The 25,568-nt window shown below is 52.2% G+C and overlaps 1 protein-coding gene across 1 annotated transcript in view; it reads right to left on the reverse strand.

The window, feature by feature from the left end:
* Positions 1-1,044: 1,044 nt before the first annotated feature.
* TECPR2 (tectonin beta-propeller repeat containing 2) overlaps positions 1,045-25,568 on the reverse strand; it is a 64,736-nt gene continuing 40,212 nt past the window's right edge. The window contains exons 18-21 of the mRNA XM_016212231.2: positions 22,341-22,489; positions 5,712-5,853; positions 5,079-5,228; positions 1,045-4,715 (exon numbers count right to left, since the gene is read on the reverse strand). Coding sequence (XP_016067717.2) covers positions 4,564-4,715; positions 5,079-5,228; positions 5,712-5,853; positions 22,341-22,489 — 593 coding nt within the window. The 3' untranslated portion in view covers positions 1,045-4,563. The remainder of the gene's footprint in view (positions 4,716-5,078; positions 5,229-5,711; positions 5,854-22,340; positions 22,490-25,568) is intronic.

A 25,568-nucleotide genomic window follows, 5' to 3' on the forward strand; every position in this document is an offset into this window, starting at 1 on the left:
CACAAAGGCCCTTCTCTGTGGTAAAGTACGTGGGTTCGTTTGCTCATTCAATCCTGCAACCTTTCAAAGGAAAACCCGACTGCAGCCAACACAGGCCACCCCCTACGCCTACCCAGGGACCCAGAGAACCCCAGCCTGTTAGGGCTCAGGCGCCAGAATCTGTACCCTAGGAGCCTGCTGGTATCGTTACCTTGTGCCCAGAGCAAAAAAGGGACACCACAGGACACTGTGTGCTGTAGGGTGGCCCTGGGGAGATGGCCAGGAGGGCGGGGGAGCAAGGCCCGAGGGCCCCTCCTTTGGCCCTGGTGACATGACCCTGTGCCTGGCCTCACTGCACCTCCTTTGCAGGCTAATCTCACCTTCAGGTTGCCTTGATTTCTTTTCAACTTTCAAATACTGTATTGAGAACACTTTCCTTAGTTACCCCAAATCCTGCGCAGAACAGGATGCTTCCTGGAAGTCAGGAAGGGGGAGCAGCGTAGCCAGGGGAAGGCTGCACGGCACCTGTGTCAGGAGAAGCGAGTGACCAGTGACGAAGCTGCCCCGCAGCCACTGGTTTTGGCTACATTTTAAAATTGAGTGCGACTGACATGTAACAAATGCAGACTTGGGAGTGTGTAGCCTGAGGAGTGTGTAGTGTGAGGAGTGTAGACAATGTCTACACATGTCTACCCACCCCCCAATCAAGACAGAGGTGAAGCGATTTCTACCTTTGGTGATTTTAAAAAGAATTTCAGCTTATAAATAGTACACTCGTGGTAGGGCCCTGGGACTGTGCAGGGAAGCGGGGACAGGTGTGGCGAGGCCTGTCCTGGAAACGGGACTGCCCTGCTCGCCCCACGGAGCGGCTCCCAATGGAGAGGCCGACTGCCCACATCCCACCCCCAGACACACGCGGCTAGCATTCTGGGGTACTTCCTTCCCGTTTTTTCTAAGCGCACATATACACACATTTTTTCTATGCATATTTTTTACATACCTGACATCGGGTCACTTACACAACTTAGTACTTTTACACTCGCTGTAGCATAAGCACCTCCCTCTATTGTAAACACCTTGCAAACACGATTCTTACGAAGGCTGCGGTGATTTTGTGGCAGCCGACCAGCTAGTGTTGACACTGCAAAGAGGTAAAGTCAGAGGACTGAGGTTTTAAAATGCAAATTTTATTTACTTTGGGAATAAATAATACATTTGCATGGCTCAAAATCCAAGAGATACAAAAAAGGTATGTACTCCAGGCAACCACTGTGGCCAGCGGCTTGTGTGGTGAGCTTGTTGATTCTGTGCCTTGTGTGCCCCTGGAATTAGGACAAGTTTCAAACCCACCCAGGTAACAGAGGGGTGCGTGCACCTGTGTCACCCCCTCCGCCTTCTCCGACCTCCTCCAGAGCCACACTTGCTGCTAAACCCCAAAAATCCAACGTCCATACAGCAGTCAGGTGACACTGGTGGCCTGCTCCCCGAGGGACGTGCCCCGGGGTGTTGTAGTGTCACAGTCAGACAGGCCGTGCTGTGCTAGGCTGCAGCCGATTCACGGTTTGCTCTCGAGGACGGGCGCCCAGGGCGGAATCCTGGGGTTGGAGGTTTTGAGGCTGCTGCTGGGCTGCCAGGGGCCACCCCATCCACTGCCCCTGCTCCGGGCCCTGCGCCGCCTCCGCCTTCCTCCTGGGAACTGTGCTGGGGGTGCACGTACAACGTCCCATTTGTTGCAATTATTTCCTCTTTCAGTTCTATGTGGGGGTTTTAATTTGCACATTTTTACACTTTGAAGTCACGTCTGTTTTCCTCTGTGGCTTCTCCTACCACTGAGTTTGAAAACCCTCGCCATCTAGAATCAGGCACCGTTTCAATTCGGTGCAGCTTTGTTTTGTGCAAATCACTGAGCAGTGGCACGTGGGTTGTGGTCACGCTTCTGTCCCCTCAGTTCCAATGCCACCTTGCTTGGCTGCTTGATGTCCCCGCCTCCCAGCCACGCTGGCCTCTGTCCCCACCCCTCTTCCTGGGACAGCCAGGGCATCAGGCTGCTCAGGCCTGGAGCTCCAGAGCTCGGTTCTGATCCCAGATCCCCGCGTTGCCTTGAGCAAGTTCCGTGACCTCTGAGTCTCTCTGGGACAAACGGTATTATCCCCCAGGGCCTAGTGAGGACTAGAGGCTGAGTGAGTGCTAGGAGCACGTCCGGCACTGTCAAGGGGCGTTTATGGGACCAACATTATTTTTGGAATTCCTCCCTGCCCCCCCATACAAATCCCTGAGGGGATTCTGACATTGAGTGAAACCCACACATCCGTGTGGAGAGGACGGTGTCTCTGCGGTGGTTACTCTTCCATCAGGAACGTCAAACACTCTCCTTGATTCCATCTTCCTGGACGTCTCTGGGCAGCTCGGTGCTTCCTGCCACAAGTGAGACCTGTCTCATCCAGCCGCTCCTGGCACAGGGTCCTGCTGTCATGGACGTGGTCCTTCTCTGCATGGTGGGTTCCACAGGGCACTTCGGATACTTGGTTTTGTTTCTTGGATGGAGATCTAGCCCCAGGGGCTCGAGCCCCTCCGACGCCTGTCAGCGGTGCCTGGCCTCTATGGGCCTCCATGAGCAGATGGCCCTGTACTCCACCTTGGGCCACCAGGGTGGCCATCTGCCTGTGGGGTGACCACTGCCACAGGACCGCCACCCTGGGTAGACCAGCGCGTATGTAAACATGGAGCGGGTCACGAGGTCATGTCCACCACAGTCTCGGGCAGTGAGGCTAGTGGGCAGGGTCTTCCCAGCACAGGCAGGACACCAGCCTCCACATATGTCTGCTGAGGGCACCTCGTCATAGCTTAGACATCAGACGTGACCGGGCTTGGAAAGTCTAGTTTATTGCACTGTCTCAAAGTACAACTGAGAGACTAGGAGGAAACCGTGCACAGCACTGGAGCTGAAAGCGTTTAAGCACATTGAGCGAGACTTGAGTGTAACTGCACTGAGGTCCGTGGGTCCGGGACTGCCCTGCCATCCATCCCAGGAGCGGGCAAAGTGTCACACTCACAGCCCAGGAGCCGCAGCCACTGGGCAGCCTCTGCTGCCAACAAACTTCAAGAGAAGATTCTATAGAAGTGAAGTGTAGAGTAGGGTCTGGGCCAGCATCCTGTCCTCATCTAGGCCTGGAAGACCCTCTTCACAGCCAGCTGGTCCCGTCTGAGGCCACACCTGATGGCTCTTCACCTGTGGCCTGGGGGCTGGACACAGTTTAGTAGAAAACAGGCCTCAAAGGACGGGCCCTGGGCCACAGGCAGGTTACAAACAGCAGGAGGCCGAGTCCTGCAGTGCAGCCATGGTTCAGGAGGGCCAGGTGGGGCTCAGGGTGGGCGGCCTAGTTCTACAGCTCCGATGCCAGCGAGGTGACAGCACTGCAGGCTGACCCCAGGGACTGACGTATGGTGTGGCCACAGCAACTGACCAGAGCAGGCACCAGCTTCTACCTTCTGGGGGGTCAACCCAAATGCCAGTTGATAGTGCTGGCTGCCACGGGAGCCAGTCCAGGTTCCAGGATGCCCCACACGTTGAGAACACACGGGTGACACCCACCTGTCGGAAGCTGCAGCTGAGGACTGTACTCAGGGTAATCATGGGAGGGAATGAAGGGCCAGCCACTGGTTTCAGGAAATACATTTCTCTTCTAAATTTGTAACATTTGATTTCAAATGAGGTATCTTATGTGGGTTTGTAATGTACAAACAAAAAGGCAATAATTAGATTCATCCTGAGGACGCATCCGGTCTCACAACGTCCACTGGCAGCATGAGGTGGACACCACTCTAAAGACACTAAGGTAGCCAGCACAGCTGCCCTTCTCATGCCTGGCTTCCTGGCCATCCCTGCCTGGGGTGCGCACACAGCCAGGTCTGTTTTTGTCCACTGGCCTTTAGTGTTCTGGCCGCAAGGTGTTTTCTAGGTGGTGAGCACCCTGGCCTGGGTATGCTGTGGCAGGTGCAGGCGTGGTCTCCATTCTGGCCCAGCCCAGCAACCACCCACCCTCAAACACAGCCTTGGCTTCCCATCTGGGCATCTGGCTTGGAATGTGCTAGAACCTGCATCCCTTAGAGGAGGTGGCAGGACCCTGGGACAGAGGGGAAGCCACGTGGGAACATTCAGTGGTTGGAGAGCACTGACCTCCGGTGACTAGCGTGGCTGCCTATGATGGCTCACAGGAGTGTCCCCTGACCCGGCTGACTCGTCCTGCCCATGGGCAGCTCTCTGCAGCATCCCCACAGTGGGTCAGTGACCGCAGTACACGAGAAGCTATAACATGTGCACCTGGGAGCAGCCACTGTCCCCATGTGGAGACAACCACACAGGATTTGGGGCGCTGCTGTGCCAGGAAGGCGCCAGTCACTCGGCTGAGGTTGTGGGTTCTGGAACGAGACGGAAACAAACACAGGTGACAGCAAGTGTGGGGCGTCCAGCATGGCAGGCCAGACGGGTCTGGACAAGAGCTGACCAGGCATGTCCCAGAGTGAGCGGTTCAGAACCCACTGTCCCCGCATGCTCGGCTCCCCTGAGCGGCTGTCACAGCTCCTTCAGATGACCTCCCATTCGTCCTCCAGGTCCTCCGGGTGGGTGGTGGCAGCCTGATTGCTCTGGGTACCGTGTGAGTGGCTGAAAGTCCTGGTCAGCCGCTGGAGGAGGTAGCCGGGGGGGCCCACTGCCCACAGCTCATCCGACACCGTCACTGCAGAGACAAAAGCAGCCACGATCTTGTTAATCACCCGCCCAGGGGGTGCACCGATGGAGTCAGGAGGTGGTCCACATCCAGATGTGGCACTTTCTACCATGGGGCCCTGACCCCCGCTCAATCTGTGCCTCAGTTTCCTCAGGTTTAAAGCAGGTGGCCCAGTGCCCTGTCCCCTTCCTAGGAGACCAAGTTCCCTCACTAGGTGCCAGGTTCCCTCCCTCAAGTGTAACCCAGGGATGGGCTCCTGAGGCTTGGAGAGGGGTCCCATGGGAGCAGCCTCCGAGACAGCCCCACTGACAGGGTCCCTGGGAGCCTGGTAACCTCATGGAGGCTGGCGCAGCCTGCAGCCCCAGCACCTGCCTGTGAGGCATGTTGCACTCCCAGGAATTTTCTTCCAGTAGTCTCCCGCAGGGTTTTTGTCGGTGATGCCGTAGCGCCGGGCGATGTCGCCGTCAGGGCAGCGGGCCCACACGGTCCTGGTGCTGAGTGCCAGCTGGCAGGCCTGCAACCCTATGGGCAAAAAGGGCTTCCATCTGTCCCCAGATCCCGGCTGCAGGCACAATGGACCACCCCCTCCCAAGTGCCTGCTTTCTCCGGAAACTGTGCCCACAGCGTCCCCGTGGTGAAGTGCCCTGCGCTGGGCTGGGCTGGGCTGGGCTGTGAGGGGAGCTGAGGGGTAGGGTCCCTGTTAGCAGGGCTCACAAAGTCACCAAGAGCCTGAGGCTGAAGGTCAGAGGGTCCAGGCCATGCAAAAGCAACTACAATGTACTGTCTCTAAGCCCTGGCTACCCTGTGGTCAGGGTGCAGCAGCAACTTGGGGGGAAGGGGGGGGTGAAATGACCACGCCACAGAGAGCTCCAGGATGCAGGCTTGGTCCCTCAAAAAGGATACTTAATCACGTGCCTGTCACCTGCCCCAGGACAGCAGCAGGAACCAGATGAGGCCCCCGTGGCCTGCCAGCATGGGACAGTGCCACATGCCTGACACCCCTACCTGGCACGTGGTCCCAGTCGGTCCCCACCGGCATCTCCTCAGTGATCCCAACGCGGACATGCACGTTGCACCTGCTGTCCAGCGCCCATAGCATCTGGTCATTGGGGCTGGAATGAACACTGACCAAGGTGACCCCAGGAGGCTGGAAGAAAGGAGTGGTGGGTGTGTTATTTTTGGATAGAGCAAGGTTGAGAGGTTGGAGAACTGAGGTCAGTGACACAGCAATGGGAGGTTCTAGGAGCTTTCGCCGATTCCTGCTTGCCAACCTGCCCACCACACAGCCGCCGCCATCTGCCCATCGCCTGTCCACACGTCACCACCTACACACCCACTCATGCCTCCACCATCCAACCAACAGATAGTTACTTGAGCATCTCCCACATGCCAGTCACTGTGCCAGGAGCTGGCAATCAACTTTCTCGGCTCCTGGATGAGAGATGGGACATTAGTCACATAAAGAAACACGAGACCACCACAGGCAAGAGCCACACAGGTGAATGAGGCACGGAGACCACACAACTGGGGTTCAGACCCAGAGGTCAGGGAAGCTGCCCAGATCCAACAGCTATACCGAGACTGAAGGATGAACAGGAATGACCAGGAGAGGAGGGCAGGGAAGAGGTGCCAGGTGGGGAAAGAGCATCTGCAAAGGAGGGAGCACAGTGGCATGAGGGGCAGCCTGAGGCCAGGCAGCTGGAGTGGGCAGGGCAGGGCAGCACTGTGCGAGGGGCATCTCCTCGGTGAGCTGCGGGAGGTCTGCTGGGTGCTGGGAGGGGCATCTCCTCAGTGAGCTGTGGGAGGTCTGCTGGGTGCTGGGAGGGGCATCTCCTCAGTGAGCTGTGGGAGGTCTGCTGGGTGCTGGGAGGGGCATCTCCTCAGTGAGCTGTGGGAGGTCTGCTGGGTGCTGGGAGGAGCATCTCCTCAGTGAGCTCCGAGAGGTCTGCTGGGTGCTCGGTCCAAGGTGCTGAGACTGAGGGTGTGCAGAGAGAGGCCTGGAAACGTGTCTGAGAGCAGATGTAAGAAATAAGACCCACCACGCAAAAGGCTTCCCAGAGGGCTGGGTGGAGGTCAGCTGGGCACACCCCCCTGGGTCTCACAGAAAGGGGTTAAGCTGGAGGTAATGTGGAAAAGACTGAGGGTAATAAGGCAGCAAAGGGTTTCACAAATGTCACTACCCTCTGCGACCCGTCCGAGAGCTCCTGAACATGGCCCAGGAAATGTGGCTTCACAGATGTCACCTGGACATGCCCCAGGGACCTTCCTCCAGTGGTCAAGCAGGGCCAAAATGGGGGTGAACAGTGAGCAGTTTGTGGAGGCTGCTCTGCACACACACAGGCCGTTTTTAAACTAGGAAACTTGCTCACGTTGGACCCAAGTCCCTCCAGAGTAAGACCAGCTCATGGTTCTCAAGCCTTGGAACCCAGGGACTCGTGAGGGGGGACTGTTAAAGTGGCAAATTTGGGGCCAGGGCCAGCCCTTAAACATCAGATTTTGGGGTTGGGGCCCATAAATGACCTTGCAGACAAGCACCCAGGTGGTTCTGATTCAGGGGTCAGTGGGTTCCCCACTGTCAAGAGCAGGTGCGGCAAGATCACACCAAGCATCTGCAGGTTTCAGGGCAACCTCTCCATGAGCCTAGCTGGGCTGTGGCAGAAATGGAAAGCTGATCCTAGAATTCACGTGGGAATGCCAGGGATCCCGAGTGCCAGAGCAATCTTGAGAAAGCACAGATTTGGAACACTCACACTTCCTGACTTTAAGATGACTTCAAGCTAAGTGATCAAACAGTATCGCCTGGACTAAGGACAGACATGTAAGTCACTGGGCAGAACTGAGAGTCCACAAATTACCCACGTGGCCGGGTGATTCTGACAAGGGTGCCAAGGCCGTTCAGTGAGAAGAGAACAATCTTTTCAACAACTGGACATCCACCCGCAAAACATGAGGGTGGACCATCACCTCACGCCTTCTACAAAGTTAACTGGTAATGGGTCAAAAATAAGTGGAAGAACTAAATCCAACAACGGCGCTCCTTACATACAACACCAAAGGCATAGGCAAAAAAAAGACAAACTGGACTTCATCAAAATTAGTAACTTTTGTTCCTCAAAGGACACCACACAGAAAGTGAAGACACAGCTCACAGAGTGGGAGAAAGTATTTCCAAATCATGTATCTAATAAGGGTCCAGAACCCTGAATAAAGAACTTTTAAAATCCAACAACAAAAAGGAAAACAAAAAAATTTTTTTAAATCTACCTTTATCGATTTCAAAGAGAGGAAGGGAGAGGGAGGGAGAGACAGAAACACCAATGATGAGAGTGTTGTTGGTCAGCTGCCTCCTGCACGCCCCCGACTGGGGATCAAGCCCACAACCCGGGCATGTGCCCTGACCGGGAATCGAACCGCAATCTCCTGGATCCTAAGTCGATGCTCAAGGGCTGAGCCATGCTGGCTGGGCAACAATCAAATTTTTTAAAGAGCAAAGGACCTGAAGAGACATTTTTCCAGCCCTGGCTGGTGTGGCTCAGTTGGTTGAGCATTGCCCTGTGCACCAAAAATGTTGCCGGTTCAACACCAGGTCAGGGTTCGACCCCTGGTAGGGGGTGTGCAGGAGGCAGCAGCCGATCCATGTTTCTCTCTCTCTGTCTCTCTCCCCCTTCATCTCTCTCTAAAAATCAATAATAAAAAAATTTTTTTTTAAAGAGACATTTCTCCAAAGATAAGCAAAGGCCAACATGCACGTGAAAAGGTGCTCACTGCCATTTATTGGCCCTTAGGAAATGGAAACCAAAGCCACATGCAACACCGCTTCGCACCCACGAGGACATCTGGAAAAAGAAAACCGGGAAAGTGACAAGTAATGGAGAGGATGTGGAGACAGGAGCCCTCTATACTGCTGATGGGGATGAGATGCTGCAGCTGGAAAACAGCAACCATTGAAGATAGTTACCAAGTGACCCAGCAACCCCGTCCTAGGAGACACCAGGAGTGCTGGAGCTCGCGGCCGTTCAGACTACAGCCGCACAAATGTCACAGCAGCAGCACCTTCGCAAGAGCCAAAAGGCGGAGACAGCCCAGATGCCCGTCTCCAGGCATAGGGACACACAAAATGCCACACGGCGCCTCAGTGTGCAGGCCGACTTGGAGACGGTGCGTCCGGCCAGACCTCTGCCGCAGAGCAAGTATGGCAGGAGAGAGTCGCATGGATTTTATGGTTTCCCTGTGCATATAAAAGTTATTTCACGGTAGTCTATCAAGTGTGCAACAGCATTATGTCTAAAAAAACATAACAATGTTCACACCTTACGAAAAAACACTTTATTGCTAAAAAGAGCTAACCATCACCTGAGCCTTCAGGGAGTCGAGGCATAATCACCTCAACGACTGAACACGCAGAGTTTGCGAAGCACAAGGGGACGAGCTCCGCCTGGGGTGGGATCTCACTCAGGACTGACCCTGACACAACATGAGTCTCGAAAACAGGACAGGTGTGAGAGAAGCCAATCTCTGGAGGCCTCATGTCCTGTGATTCCATTTATGTGAGTATCCAGGAGGAAAGCCCAGAGAGGAAGCAGGTCAGTGGTTGCCAGGGGCTGGAGGGAGCTGGAGAGTGACCTGGGCACACAGCTTCCTTCTGGGGCGATGAGAATGTCCTAGAACTACATGGTGACAAAGACTGCACAGCGCTGTGAACAGACTAAGTGCCACCATTGCTAATTTTATGTGTATTTTAGCACAATTTAAAAGATATATATATCTTTATTGATTTCAGAGAGAGGAAGGGAGAGGGGGGGAGAGAGACAGAAACATCAATGATGAGAGAGTCACTGGTTGTCAGCACAATTTTTTAACAAAGAAAATGCTGGCATGCCTCGCTTGTGACGGTGTCCTGCTGCTTGGCAAGACATCACCACAAGGGGACTCGGTAAAGGGTGCGTGAGGCTGTACTATTTCTTACAAGTGGATTGGCAATTATCTCAATAAAAATTTAAATTTAAAAAAAAGTTGGCAGCCTAAACTTTTCGCTAATTCATACTAAAAACTTCATAAAAATTTTAAAAATGAATGAAGGGTGCAACTTATAGAATAAAGTAAGGAATTTAAGATTCAAAAACCATTTGGAAATGGTAAAAAATCATGTATAGTCTGGGTGTGATTCCGAGGCCTGTGTGTGCCTGTATGTGTGTGCACCTGTAAGAGTGTGCGTCTGACTGTGTGTGTGCAAAAAAGTGTATGTGTGCGACTGTAAGAGTCTGTGTGTGCCTGTAAGAGTGTGTGTGTGCCCGCGTGCACAAGCCGACCTGCCCCTGCTTATTATGTGCCCTTTAAAGTTACAGGTGGACCTGGCTGGGCGTGGCTCAGCAGTTGAGCGTCGACCTAGGATCCAGGCGATCAGGGTTCGATTCCCGGTCAGGGCACATGCCCAGGGTGCGGGCTAGGCAGCCGATCAATGACTCATCATTGACGTTTCTCTCTCCCTCTCCTTTCCTCTCTCTGAAATCAATAAAGATATATTTAAAAAATAAAAAATAAATAAAGTTACAGGTGGGTGATGGGGCAGGAGCCACACCCATTTGTGGACATGCCCAGTGGTTTAATTACAGCCGTCAACATGCTTTCATATTTACAAATCAATGGGGTGCTCTCATCTGTAAAGTTTCCCTTAAACAAGACCTCATGGGAGAAAAAAACCCGAGTGGCCATCTCATGTTCTCCAAAGACAACGGCCCACTAATCATTATGAACGAATGAGACCACACTGCGTGCACTGCAGGCCACAGGTGGTCCAGGGCAAATCATTCCTCTGCCTCTCCAGACAGAACTTAGTTCACACATTGGATCCTGACTGGACACAAGTCCAAGCTGAGGAGTGGCCTTCACGTGACAGCTGCTTCTACAATGCTGTTCCCCAGGTCCTGCTGCGTGTATGTGGGCGCCTGCCCTGGGCTCAGTGACTCAGTGACTGTCCTCGGGTTTAGGGACTCAGCAGTCAGGTTCAGTGAAAACAATGCTTGGCTTAGATGACGTGAGATTAAAATGCGACTCAACCTGTGTTCCCTGGATAAGACAAGCTTGTTTCTGAGTGTTGGACTCCAGTTTTGTTACCAAATACATCCCCCGAAGAATCCCGGTGCCAGCCCCACACTCCCAGGAGTAGTGATTCTGGTAACATTGGCCGATGGCTCCGGCCTCCGGTTGCCACACCTCTCCTGTGGGAGCCATCACCCTCTCCCAGGGACTCACTTGGGTCATGATCTGATCTGATGAGACAGCAGCTCCATGAGAACAGGATGGTGCCTCGCACGGCACACTCACGTGTGAAGGCATGTCTGGCCTCAGCCCTGGCTGTGGGCGGCCAGGACTGTTCGGGGCCTCCTAGCTGGTGTCCCCACACCACACCATGTTGCCTGGGCTGCAGGATAATCTGTAATGGGCAAGTGACATTGGCCACTGCCCCCCTGCCTGCAGGGTAACCCTGGCCCTGTGGCACCCCACCCTCCACAGCGGGTGCCACCCCCTTTCTGGCCTCATGGTTGGCCAGGTGCTCCAGCACTGGGTGTCGGCTCTAAACAAACAGGCTGTTTCACCCTCCCTGCTGGACTCCTCCTCGTGAGTCCGCTGTCAAAACCCTCCCTGCCCTGCAAGGCCCAGGTGACACACTGCTGCCCCATCAGCCTCCTGAGGGACCGCCGCCCCATCTCCCAGCCAAGCGGCCTGCACTCAGGCTCCTCCCGCTGGCCCCCAGGTGCGCCCACGCCTGACCCTCTAGCCAGGCGAAGGAACCCGTCATGCTCCTCCTGCACACCCCACGGAGCTCCTAAGTGTGGTGGGGTTTCACAGATCCCCACTCATGAAACGTCTGTGAAATTGGCACAGGGGACAGCAGGCCCCGGTAACTCCAAACAATAACTAAGTCCAGGCTCCAGAAAAAACAAAGCCTCTTCCTAAGAGAAACCCTGCTTTTAGTTTCAAGGGCTTGTCCAACAAGGCTGGGCGGGGCCCGGAGACCAGCTAAGCATGACTTCCTCACGTGTTAGGTGCCCAAAAGGACAAAACTGACGCTGGGAGGTGAGGGGCCTGCCTGAGTCGAGCCTAGGCTGAGGTGTTGGGGGCTCAGACCAGACTTCCCCAAACTTGCAGCAGCTGAGCCTTTATCCTAAGGAACGAACGCACACCTGCACACACACGTGCACACACAGACCTGTATACACACACGCAGCATCTAGACAGGTTATTTCGGTGTGGACCTTATGTGAACCTGGATAAAATTTAGCAGGAACGTTTCAGGGACACGAGTGGCTCAGCTGAGAGCCTGCGAGGGAGCAGCAGGAAGCACACTGGAGAGACCCTCGGAAGTGTGAGGGGCCAGGTCTCACCACCACGGGCCGCCCAGTGCTGGGTGGGGCTTTGCCCGCCCTGTCACTCGGCCCCCAGGTGGCTGTGCTTTCCGACTTCCTTGGTCTACGTTTTCTCCTGTGGCAGATCCTCTCCCCGATAAGCTTGAAACCAGATTCCAATGGCAACAGGCCTGTATTTAAAGTACCAGTGATGCTCACGGTGAGGGGGCCGAGGAGTCGGGAGGCCTGGACACCTTTTCTGACTCAGCTTGTGACCTGGGGCAGATCCCCTCCCCTGGGCTGTGTGTCCCCAGCCAGCGGTGATACAGGTGACCTTCCAGGCAGCTTGGCTGAGTTTCCCTGCTCTGATACTGGGGCACGGGTTCTGGCTGCCCAGCCTGCTGTGCAGAGCCCTCAGGGCCGTGCAGACAGTCCAGGGAGTAAGCCCTGGCTCTGTGCTGCCCGGAACCCTGCAGAAGGCACCCGTCAGTTTCCGGGGAGCAGCTCTGCTAGCATTTGTTGCACATCTGGCTCACATACACACTTCAACTGCAGAATGAGTTCTGCCAGTGTTTGAAAATGCTGACCTGGCTGAGTGAGGCCCAGCAGCTGGGTTCTCTGGGTTCCTTTCCTCTCCTAGGTGGCTGGCTGCAGAGCAGAGGTCCTCTCCACTGGGGACTCCTGCCCTGGCTCCAGTGACTTCCGAGGCCTCTGCCTCTGGCCTGAGGCGACTTCAGACACTCAGCATCTGCTAGGGTTTCCTAGGTGGCACTCACATTCTGTTCTTCCTGAGAAGAGGCTGTGACATGGACTGTGATGGCTTTTCTGTCCAGCACTCGAGACACTGTCACAGGTTCCAACACGATGACTATGCTGTGGTTAGCACCAGGGCTCCCACAAGATTGTGACAGCAGAAACTTGATCCCTGCAGTGCTGGCCCCTGGGTGTCTCCGAAGGCTCGTCACACAGCAGCTGCTCAGATGAATGACCCAGTGCTAAGGCCCTGATGACCAGCTGCTGTACATGCAGGTCTGGGGAGGCCCTCCTGACAGGGAGGTCCCCAGGACTGCATGTAGACCTTCCCTGCTGCTGGCAGTTTTGGGGGGTACTGGGCTTCTGCCTTTTTTTTTTTTTAAAGAGTAGTTTATTGATTTGCAGAGAGAGAAGAAGGGAGAGAGACAGAAACATCGATGTGAAAGCATAACACTGATCAGCTGCCTCCTGCACGCCCTCTACTGGGGATCGAGCCCACAACCCGGGCATGTGCCCTTGACCGGGGATCGAACCAGCCACCACTTGGTGCACAGAACCACTGAGTCATACTGGCCAGGGCTGCCTGAGGACTGGAGGAAGGTGGACAGAAGAAGTGGACATCCTCTGAGGTCTATGACCAGGAGTGTGGAGTGGGGATGACATGCACATGGCTCTCAACATTCGGTGGGCCCCAATCTCTTGTGAGCTCTGAAGCTGCCAGGCTGCCTGGGAGATGATTCCAGAACCAACACACACGCCAGGCTTTCACTCCCTCTGGAAACAGCACTACGCCGAGAGGGAGAGAGTTAAAAAGAGGTTCAAGTCTCACAAAGGGAGAATGGGTGCGAGAACGGCCACACAGCTGTGGGAGCTGGAGGACAGAGGGTGAGGGAGGCCCAGCAGGGCCGGGGGCAGGAGCAGCTGACCGCAGGCATTCACTTCCCAGCCAGGCCACCTCAGCCCGGGGGTGCCAGACACCCGGGCCCTGCGCCCCGCCAGGCCCTCAGGCTCCCGTACCCAAGCCCCCCACCACCTGGGGAAAGCCTCTGCCATGGAGGGCACACAGGAGCGAGAACAGCAACTGGGGACACGGAGACATGGGGGAGCAGAGCTGAACAACGTGCTCAGGGACGAGAGAGGATCTGATGACTGCAAACAGCAACAGGAGCTCCCAGAAATTAAGCCACGGTCACAAGCAACCCAACAAAGTCAAGTATACCTGCTTTTCTCTCTATAGCAAAACTTGCTGCCCGCAACCCAACAAAGTCAAGTATACCTGCTTTTCTCTCTATAGCAAAACTTGCTGCCCGCTATAGGTAAACATGGAAAACAGAAATGAGTTTTATAATCGCTCGTAATCTCCTGACCAAAAATACTAACTTTGTTGTAGATTCTTCTAGGCATTTAGTGGGATTTCCTCGTTTTTGGTTTCTGTTTTTCACAAAATTAGAACCACACCACGCAGTCCGAGCACACGGTGAGCACAGTAAGAGATGCCATTTACCGGGTGTGCACGACACCCCTCATCCTGGCACAGCTCGGGGCAGGGGGGGAAAAACAGGTCACACTGTTGACTGCACGGGAAGCCTGGGCTGTTTCTGGGAAGTGGTCAAGGCCAGCTCCAGAGCCACTGGAACCCCACTCCACTAGGAACAGTCCTCCCTGTCCACTCGCCAGAACACGATTTTCAAGTGCATCCTCAATTATTTATAAAGCTGCTGTAATAACTCGCTAAGTGGACTCCTCGTGCTCCTGTTTATACAGTGACATCAAACAGCTTGAGAACATTTCTGATCACTTCCTAGGACAGGTTCTTATGAATACGTTATTCAGAGCAGTGTACTTCCTGTAACTAATATGTTAACAGCAGGATGCTGAGAAAAAAGAGGTCAACTAAGGAAGAAAAAAACAGCCGCATGTTAGTATTTTGCTGTGTATCTTTCCAGACTTTACAATGTACTTTTTTTACAGAAAAACGGACTCATCAGACATGTTTTATAACTGGTGTTTTCACTCAACAACTACTATGAGCACAATGGGAATTTGAGCTCTCCCGCAAGGCCATGCGTTGATCATAGCAGTTTCCACTGGGTGACTGCATGTCCCCTCACGGAGCAGAGGCCTCCTAGGCACTTGCCATGCAGCCAGCAGCATTTCTTCTCTTGTTAAAAACTGGGGACTCCCAGGGCCATTCTGTATACTGCTCTGGGTCCAAAGCTCCCTGCTCCCAGTCCCAGAACAGAGAGACTCCTTTGCCACGGGAAGGATGTGCCTTGTCAGGGAAGGTCCTGTCCAGAGGAGGGGCTGCCCTGCTGCCCAGTGCTGTTCATGAGGACTGAGAGAGGGCTCTAACCCACAGCATCCCAAATGAGGTCAGAGCTGCTTTCATCGTCCCCGAGGCCTACCGCTTTAGTTCCAGGGGGAAATACCCCAGGGGAGTGGGCTCTCCTCCCACTGCCTCTGTGCCCTGACGTGGTGACCTCTGCCAGCTCGGGAATGCCACCAGAGGGCAGGGGCAGTAAGAGTGGCACTGGGGGTTATGTAGCACTGCCTCAGATCGGAACAAAGAGTAAAATTCCTTTGACTGTGCTCTGTTCTGGTGTCTGGAGATGATGTTTTATTCTTTTTTTTTTTTTTAAATATGTCTTTATTGATTTCAGAGAGGAAAGGAGAGAGAGAGAAACATCAGTGATGAGAGAGTCACTGATTGGCTGCCTCCTGCATGCCCCTGACCGGGGATTGAGCCTGCAACCGGGCATGTGCCCTGACTGGGAATTGAACCCCGATTGCCTGGATCCTAGGTCGATGCTCACCCGCTGAGCCACGCCTGGCCAGGCGATGATATTTCATTCAGTGGAGGTGCAGCCTGGGCGGCGAGGGGTCCCCTCTAACACTGACGCTTCTCCGGCGAAAGCCTTCCTGCCGTCAGGGCTGAACGTTCTAAAGACCCTGACAGTGAAGGCGCGGCAAGTCCAAGCCATCCCCACGGGCAGCATCCGGGAGCAGGGCAGTCTCGAGGGTACACAGACACCACGCTTCCTTGCTTGTTTTATCCTGCTGTTCACGTAGCTAAATATGACCAAAGCAGCAGAATTTCAAACGTTTTTAAAGGTTAGTTTGGCCATTTGCAGCCATGTTTGTCTTGGTTTCCCAGGCTTGTCTTTTCCCGGAGCTGGAATCCTGGCAGAGTAAAGGGCCCCAGAGAAGCCGACAGAGCCAGTCCACATGGGTGAGTTGGAGGGAGCGTCCCACCCGTGAGACAGGGCCACTAGGGCCCACAGGGTAGAGGGAACCAGGGGGTGGAAGGGGTCAGGGCCCAGAGGGGACCAGGGGGCGGAGGGGAACATAAAGGCAAAGTTTCCATGTGAACCAAGAGGCAGGGCCCTGCTGGCGTAAGGGAGCTGGATCACCTGCCAGACCGCCTGTCGACCATCATCCTGCACCCCACACCAAATGCCAAGAGCGCCGGGAAATCACATCAACTGTGCTATTAGCTTCGGAGCTAATTTTAACGTAGACAGAAATGTTCCAACTGATGCAGCAAACTCCAAATAAAGATGCTAAACACAACTCCAAATATTTTCTCCAAATCCTTCTACACGTTAGCAAGTCTGACAACTGAGTCATTTGTTTTTAGTGTTTTGTTAAAACTTCACCCGAAACTACTCCCGGAGGGAGGTTTTAGAGGAGACTCGGAAGAAGCAGAGACTGCGGCTAATCCGATTCCTGTGGCTCACTCGTCCTGCCCTTTAGCTTCCATCGCCACCTCCATCTGTCCCAGTGCGAACATCCTGCACGCCGGCCAGAAAGCTCAGGCGCGATGAATCAATAGGATGGAGAGGGAGGTGGATCGTGACCGCAACATGTGACCCCACTCACGTCCAAACACCTGATCAGCCTCGTAGTCTGGCCTCCTCATGCCTTTCCATGGGGCCGCCTCCCCTCCCACTGCTGGACCCATCTTTGCAGGACTCTGCAATTTCAAGGTTTGGGCAGCTTTGTCCTAAAAAAGCATGTGTGAGGTCACGGCTCCTGTGCGAGCCACGGAGACGCAGTCAGTGTTGTGGCCCAGGCTTGGTCCTTAGCCCGCAGCTTGGGTGATACACACATGGAGTCCACCCTGCCACCTTCTAGCCACAAGGCCTTGGCAACTTTCTGATCCTCCCCGAGCAGAGTTCTCTTGAGCGGGGCAGGAATAATCGCATACTGGGTGTTGTGAGGCCGGATGGGGGGGCGGTGCACTAAGTGCTCAGTGCCTGTGGTTACTTCAGATCTCAGCAACTAAGCGGTCAGCCTCGGCTGCCCAGGAGAAGGACCCCACTCACCGTGCTAGGATGGTGGGCCTGGGTCCCAGTCTAGGCTGGGTCACTCACTAGGGTTGTGGCGCCCGACAGTCACTCAGCAAGTAGCATGCTTCCTGTTGGGGGGAGAGCCACTCCTGACGGCTACCCCTGGGGTGAAACAGGACGGTGGACAGAGCAGTGCTGGGAAAGTGCTGTGGAAAGGCCAGTGCAAATGCAAAACCCGACTTCCCCCAGGAACTACTATGAAAAGCATTTTGTATGTACACAGTCCATGGCAACTCGAATTCTTCTACAGTGTGCTGAAAGCTACACGCGCGAGAAATGGACTCTGCTCAGCACACTGCTTGATGCAGTTCCTGTTTAACAGGCATTTAGCAGCTGCACTGACTCAGAGCACAACCTCCAGGCCTCTCAGGGGAGCTTGTTCGCTGTGGCCACTTCACTGGGCAAGGCTGTGAGCACTACACGTACAGCGTCCTTGCCCAATTTTAGCCCTGCTTCCAAGAGGTTATTCTAGAGTCTAAATGGAGGAAGGAAGAGGAGTTTGCGGTTTTAGCGTCTCCCAAACAGCCTTAAGGGCTGAACCTCGGGCAGCAGGGGCCTGGTGGCCGCAGAGGAGCAAGAACAGAGACAGGCTGGCTGGCTGGGCCCCTGCTGTCCTCGCTCACTGCCTGGTCACTCCCACCCCACCCAGCAGCACCCTTCACCACCACCGGACTTGTCCACCCAGCAGCCCTTCCAGTCCAAGGTTGCTCTAGGTCATCTACAGGGCATGGTCATTGTGACAAACACTGCTAGGAGCGATCACTAGCAATCACCAGCAAGCAAAGCACTGTGCACAGTATGAAAGAAAAAGACTGAAATAGAAATAGATGAACTAGAGTAGAGAAAAAGAGAAAGATCAGCAAAGCCAAAAGTTAGTTTTGGAAAAGATCAACAAAATTGACAAACCTTTAGTTAGATTAGCTAAGAAAAAAAGAGAGGGGACTCAAATTACTAAAATCAGAAAGGACAGAGGGACATAACTACCAACCTTACAGAAATAAGGAGGATTACAAGCGAAACTATGAACAACTGGATGCCAATAAATTAGACAACACAGATGAAATGAATAAATTCCTAGAAAGACATAAACTATTTATATTGAATCAAGAAAACCACCAGAAAATTCTGGACAGACCTACACCAAGAGACTGAATCAGTAATTAAAAACCATCCCACAAAGAAAAACCCAGGTCTTCAGTGATAAATTCTAACCAATGCTTAGAGAGTAATACCCACCCTTCAGAAACTCATCCAACAAATATAAGAGAAAAAACACTTCTTAGCTCACTTAAAGGCCAGCACTGCCCTGATCCCAAAACCAGACACACACAACAAGAAAAGAAAATGGACACAAAAATCTTCAACAAAATGCCAGCAAATGAAACCCAGCAACATACACGGTGTATGTTGCTCAACATTGTGATGATGACCAGTAGGATTATCCCAGAAATAAAAGGTGGTCCAACATACACAGCCAATCAAGTTCATGTGTCATATTAATAAAGGAAAAACTCACATGATCATCTCATTAGATGTAGAAAAAGCACTTGACAAAAATCCAACACTCTTTCATGATAAAAACATTCAACAAACTAGGGATGGAGGAGAACTTCCTCAATTTGTAAAATGGCACCTATAAAAGAAGTCACAGCTAACAGCGTACTTAATGGTGAAAGACAGGATGCTTTCTCCTAAGACCAGGAATAAGTCAGGAAATGTCCACTCTTGCCAGTGCCATTCAAAATTGTACAGGAGGTTCCAGCCAGGGAAATTGGCACGACAACGAAATAAAAGGCATCCAGATAGGAAGGAAAAAGTAAAATTATCTCTATTTGTATATGACATGACCCTGTATATAGAAAATCTTAAAAGATCTACAGGAAAAGTTATTAGAACTAATAAACAAGTTTACCAAGATTTCCAGATACAAGATCAATATACATAAACTTACACTAGCAATGAACAATCTGAAAATGGAATTAAGAAACAATTCCACGTACAATAGCATCCAAAAGAATAAAAAACTTGCAAAGACATCCGATGTTCATGGGTTGGAAGATGTAATACTGTTTTGATCTATAGATGCAACACAATTGCTATACAAATCTCAGCTGACATTTTTTTTTAGAAATTGACAGACTGATTCTAAAATTCACACAGATAAAAAAGGGGACAGAGTAATCAAAACAATCTTGGAAAAGAAAGATCACTTCCTGATTTCAAAATGTATGACAAAGCTATATAATCAGGACAGTGTGGTACTGGCATAAGGACAGACATACCTACCAATCACTGGAACAGAGCTGAGTCCAGAAATAAATCCTTACATTCACGATCAATTGATTTTGACAAGGATGTCAAGACAACTTAATGGGAAAAGAAGTCTTTTCCATAAATGGTGCTGGTGAAATTGGATATCCACAGGTATAAGAGTGAATTTGGACCCCTTCCTCACACCATATACAAAAATTAAGTCAAAATAAATCAAACATCTGAATGTGAGAGTTAAAACTACACAACTTCTAGAAGAAAACATAAGTATAAATCTCCTCGACCTAGGATTAGGCAATGGTTCTTAGCACACCAAAAGCACTACAACTAAATAAAAACAGATAAATCAGACTTCATCAAAGTAAAGAACTTTTGTGCAAAGGACATCATAAAGAATGTGAAAAGACCATGAGAGATAATAGGAGGAAATATCTGTAAATCATCTATCTGATAAGGGTCTAGTATCCAGAATACATAAAGACTGGCAACTCAACAATAAAAGATGAATAACCCAATTTAAACACGAGCAAAGTGAATGAGTACATAGTTCTCCGAAGAAGCTACACAAATGACCAATAAGCATATGAAAAGAAACTCAATATCATCAATTGTTAGGGAAATCAACTCAAAGGCACAATGACATGGGGTTATAAAGTAGAGCACAGTGACTACAGTTAACAATACTGTATTACACATTTAAAAGTTGCTAAGAGAGTGGATCTTAAAAGTTCTCATCACAAGAAAAAAAATTTAGAACTATATATCATGCTGGATGTTAACCAGACTTACTGTGGTGATCAGTTGGCAATAAATACAAATATCTAATTATTATTGTGTTGTACTCCTGAAACTAATGTGTTATATGTCAATTGTGTCTCAATTACAAAAGCAATTGATTTATAATAAAAAGTGCCAATTTGGATCAGTCAGCTTTCCTCTCTACAACACTGTTCTAATATAAATCAAAGCACCCAGCAACCTACACAATACACAAATTAACCTTTCTTGTTTCAATAAACTTTATCCTGCAAAAAAGAAAAATGAAACCACAATGAGATGCCACTTCACACCTGCTAGGAGACGGAATAAAAACTGGGTAAGGAAACGCTGGGTGAGGAAACTGGATCCCTCGCACGTTGCTGGGGAATGTAAACAGTGCGGCCATTGTGGAAACAGTTTGGCAGCCCCTTAGAAAGTTAAACATTCCTTTACCATGCGGCCCTGCGATTCCACTTAAAGTTACATACCCAACAGAACTGAAGACATCCGCCCACACAAAGGTTCATACACGAGTGTTCACAGCAGCATTATTCACGGCAGCCAAAAGTGGAACATGCCCGATGTCCCCCAGCTGGCGATGCATCCACAAAATGAGATGCATCCACACACTGGGATACTGTTCAGTCATAAAGAGGGAGGAAGCACTGATACACGCTATCTCACTAACTGCAGCCTTAGGAAACAGGATGCTTAGTGAGAGACGGCAGCAAAGGCCACATGCTGCATGATTCCATTGATACACAACAGGCAAACAGGTAGGTATGGGAAGATTAGTGGCTGCCAGAGGCTGGGGGCAAGGGGGCTGTGGGGGGAAAAGGAGTGACTACTAATGGTACAGGGTTTCTCTCCAGGGTGATGGAAAGTTCTGGAATTGGATGGTAATGACTGTTGCACAACTCTGTCAATACACTAAAAACCACAGAGCTGCATACCGTAACAGGGTGAATTATAACTCTAAGGAAATGGTAAAAACCTTAGAAAAAAAATGGCAGGTGTTGACAAAGGAGTACCTAAGGAGTCAGGTGACAAGAGGGTCCCTTCTCCAGAGAAGCTGAGAGCAGTGATGAAACCAAGCACAGTCAGCTAGACTGTCATTCTCACTGGGCACCCGCGGTGTTCACAATGCCAGTGACAAAGCAGTCCTGTGCCAGGCATGTGCACGTTGTGCAGAGGGTACGTCGGCACATGGCACAGTTCACACTATAACCTCGTATTTGCTGTGCTTTCTAGTCCAAGCAGTGTCGTCACACACAGCACTGCACTCACTCCCCCGAGCCCTGGGAGGGAGCTAGAGCCACTCGGAGCCTCCCTGTGGCCGGGACAGCTCACCAGTGGCTGAAAGAACTCCAGACCAATGCCTGTTCATTGCCGGGCCTCCCAGCATAGGCCCAAGTTCAAGGGGCAGGACTGCTGGTCCTCATGCCCCTCTCAGCCTGTCGCCCATCCCTGAGGGTTATGATGCCCAAAATGTAGGTGGTTATGAACACAGGCCTTTACCCAAACCCTTGGTTTCCTTCCTGTCTCATTCAAGCCCGCTGCTTCCCCTGCATATCGCAACTTCAAGTTTCTTCCAACAAAGTCACACAACGGGGACGAGAAGCCCCCTTACTACAAATTTCAACAGAAATGTGCTTAGCATAGCAACCAGGCCCCTTAGCTGTTTAAGGGTAACTAGATCGTGCACTGCAGTCGGACTCCTACTTCTGCTTCAGCGATGGAACAGGCAAGGGCAAAGGAAAACCTTCAGGACACACTGTGAACAGAGACATGGGAGACTGTGGGAAAAGGAATTTCTTGGCTAAATCAGGAAACACTCAAATGTGGATACTGATAGATTATCTCCATGACAAGATTTTAAGGGACCTTTACTTTCTTCTCTACACTTCTGGATATTGATTTAAAAAAACTGCTCACTTTGTAAAGTTATAAATAATGTATTTTTATTTGGGGGAAGAAAAAGTTCAGCGTTGGCTCTGAACTCCATTCAGAGCCAACACATGGGGCCCTTGTTTCTGGACATGTGTCTGCCCCCTCGCTGGGAGGCCACCTATGCATCGAGGTGCTTTCCCGGACAGCAGCACCCTAACAGCTTGTCTCAGAGAGGAGCAAGCTGGCATCAGCTAACTTGAGCTTACCTGGACAGGTGGCTCAATCGCTATCCAGGCCGGAAGCATCAGGTTGGGGTTCAGGGGCTGGGTCCCCACGCGGAAGTACACGCCTCCCCTGGAGTCACAGGCCCACACGTGCTGATTTCCACATGCCAAGCTCGTCAGTCTTACGGCTCCTGTAGACAAGGAAAGGAAACGCATAAATATCAGTTACCTTTGTAAAATGACTAACCTCTCACTGAATCTGTTAACTTTATATTGCAAAGGGAGAGAGGAGGGGTGTGACCAAGGCCTCTGGCTGCCCTGCCACCTGCCAGGAGCCACCCAGCAGGCTTCTGTGCCAGTGCGAGGCAGTTCAGATGCCGTCAGCATAGTGCCCTGGTCACCAGGCATGGGGTCTGGTATCTCCACATGGGTCCACTGTTAGCTCCATCAGGTGTGTGACTGTTACCAGCAAATTCTGGATTAGGGGAGAGGGACTCATCCTTAGAGGCAATCCTGATCCTAAGTGGAATTAAGGTGAACTAATAAAGCCTCCCCTGATTCCCACTTTTCTGTTTCATTTCTCCTTGGTGATTAGCTGATTTAGAGAGGAAGGGAAGCGGGAGGAGCCTTCAGAGAGAAACCACATGTGATTGACAGTCTTTCTGCAGAAGAGCCACAGCAGCCCCCACTGACCAGCTGCTGGGGATGGCTCGCAGCCAGGTCTTCACAGCCTCACTTCGCACCTGGCCACAGCACCCCAGTATCCAGTCCATGGGAGGCCATTGGGACCAGACAGGGAGATGTGAGCCCCTGGTCCCACGGCGGGGATGTGGCCAAGCCAGGAGGCCGACGGGTAACTGAGGGCTGAAGCCTGGCCAGACTCCATACCAGCTACCTCCGCCCCTGGGATGCCACATCCAGGGAGCATGGGCCTCACAGTTCAGTTGTCAGCTCTGACAAATGGACACACCTGGGTCACCGCGTCCTGTCAAGTTATGGACCACTGCACCACCTGCAAAGTTCCCTCGGGCCCCTCTCCTTGGACTTCTGCCCTAGGCAGCTAGCTGCTCCTTGGATCTCTACCACCACAAGTGAGTCTTGTCTGGGCTAGACACCCACAAAAGCAGTCCCAGGTTGCACTCAGGGTGTGGCTCCTTTCATGGCTGAGGATGATCCCCTGCACTGAACACCTTGTTAGCCCATCTGTTCCCCCATTGCCAAGCATTGGGGTCACCTCCGCTTTTTGCTCCTAGGAGTAAAGCTGCTCTGGTCATTCTTGTGGAAGACTTTTGGGAATATGTGCTGTTTGTTTTGAATAACACCCAGGGGTGGAGCTGCTGGGCCACAGGGCAGATGTTCCTCTTTTAGAGAACCTGCCTGTGTCCCCAGGTGACCACATGCCGACCAGCCTCGGTGATGCCTCTCACCAGCCAGTCTGGTGGGTGTGAACAGCACCCTCCCTCGGCTTTAACGTGCATTCCTGATAACCAAGGTGTTGACACTCTCCGAAGGTGCTGACGGGGCACTTGTGTATTTTCCCTTGAGAAGTCCATTCAGGCCCTTTGCCCATTTTCAGGCTGAGTGGCTTGTCTTCTGATGACTAAGGGAGGTTGTGTCATCTGGACTTTGAAACTGGGGAAAAGGTGGTGCTGGCACTTGCTGGTGGCCTGTTCTTGGCCACCCCACAGCTGTCACTGGCATTGGATGGTGGCCCGTGTGTCCGCACCCACAGCACAGATCCTGCTGTGGCAATCCCGTCATGTGCCTTCAGCATGAAACAAACTAAAAGCGTCAGCTCCCGCTGCATGGAAAGTTCTCTGTGTTCCTTTGTGCGTTTCTTGAAGACGCTGATTCTCTTACAGTGAAACTACCTGTGCTCTTCCCTCCCTTCACCTTTTACAGAAAGTCTTACCAGGAGTTCAGACAGACTCCATGGGGCTCTAAATTACATATTAAAAGATTTATACCAACCACAATAAAGTAGCTTCAGCAGTAAATCCCAGAAATAGCTGAGAAACAGATGCTAACTGAAAGGTACTGTTATGCTAGAATCTCAGCCGCCCTCATAGGGCTGCAGGCGGTGGCTGCTCGGGGGAATCATGTGGAAACAGCACATCGGCAGCCTCTGACGGTGGGGGCGACACTGCAGAAGACGGAGTGCGCATCACCAAGAGACATTCTTTTACAACAAAGTTTACAAAGTGCTGGAATATAAACTCAGTGTACAGACCAGCTTACTCTGGATTGGAGAGCAGAGCAAGGAAGAAAACATCCCCTGAGGGCTCCCCTGCAGTTTCCTACCTCAGGCTGCCTGTGGGTCCATAAGGGAGACTATCGAGACAGGTGGCAGACACTCCTGCCCTCCCACACACTCCAGGCGCCCAGCCCAAGAGTTAAGTGGGGCCCCACCTGGCCAGTGGGCTGTGAGCACAGCCTGCCGTGGCATGCACAGTAGGGTTCTGGGCAGGGGCACACACCTCAACTCACAGCCATACCCCCTAATTTAAAAACCCTGACTCACCTGTTTGTCCCACAGGCTGCACAGGCCCTACCTGGAATCCAGTAACAGAACACCTGGTCACCCGGCCTGCCTTGCCCTGCCCCCACCCAGGCACAGGGAAAGGCCAACACCCCTCCCACCCCACCTGTCCACCTCCCGGCCCTGACACAAAACCTACAACTCTGGACTTGTTGCATTCCCCCCAAGTTCAGAAAATGGGGAAAGGAGTCTTTATTCATCATTTCAGTATCAGCCAGTCACCCAGGTAAATCGGTAGAACCTAGAGCTCAGCAGGATGAAGACAAAGATGGGCAGTGCTCCCGTAACTGCCTCTGTTACACACACCATCAAACCCAGTGGGCACCCTCACCAGCCTGAGTCCCTGTGTAGCTAATACTGGCTGCAAGTGACCCCATGAGGGCGTCACACCTGCCCGCGACAGCTCACGTTTACACAGGATGCCTACTTGCACCATCTCTCAGGGTGGGCACTGCTGCTCCCCGTAGAAAGGTGAGGAACTGGGTTTATGGGAAGCCAGCAGCTTGCCAGGGCCTAGCTCTAGGCACAGCCAGCACTGCCTCTGCTATGAGTCCCACTCCTCGGCCTGGCCACCTGCCACCTGCTGTCTGTGTGACCCATCCCAGGCTTGGCTGGATCCTAACACTGGTTTGCTTATGATGAATCTGCGGGCAGAGGCAGGGTGGATCAGCTCCTTTCTCCAGTACCGTGTCCGCAGCAAGCAGCTCCTGCCTGTGCTTTCAGGCGGCCGA

The sequence above is a fragment of the Miniopterus natalensis genome, chromosome 1 (assembly GCF_054644295.1).
Source record: "Miniopterus natalensis isolate mMinNat1 chromosome 1, mMinNat1.hap1, whole genome shotgun sequence".
Lineage (NCBI taxonomy): Eukaryota > Metazoa > Chordata > Mammalia > Chiroptera > Miniopteridae > Miniopterus > Miniopterus natalensis.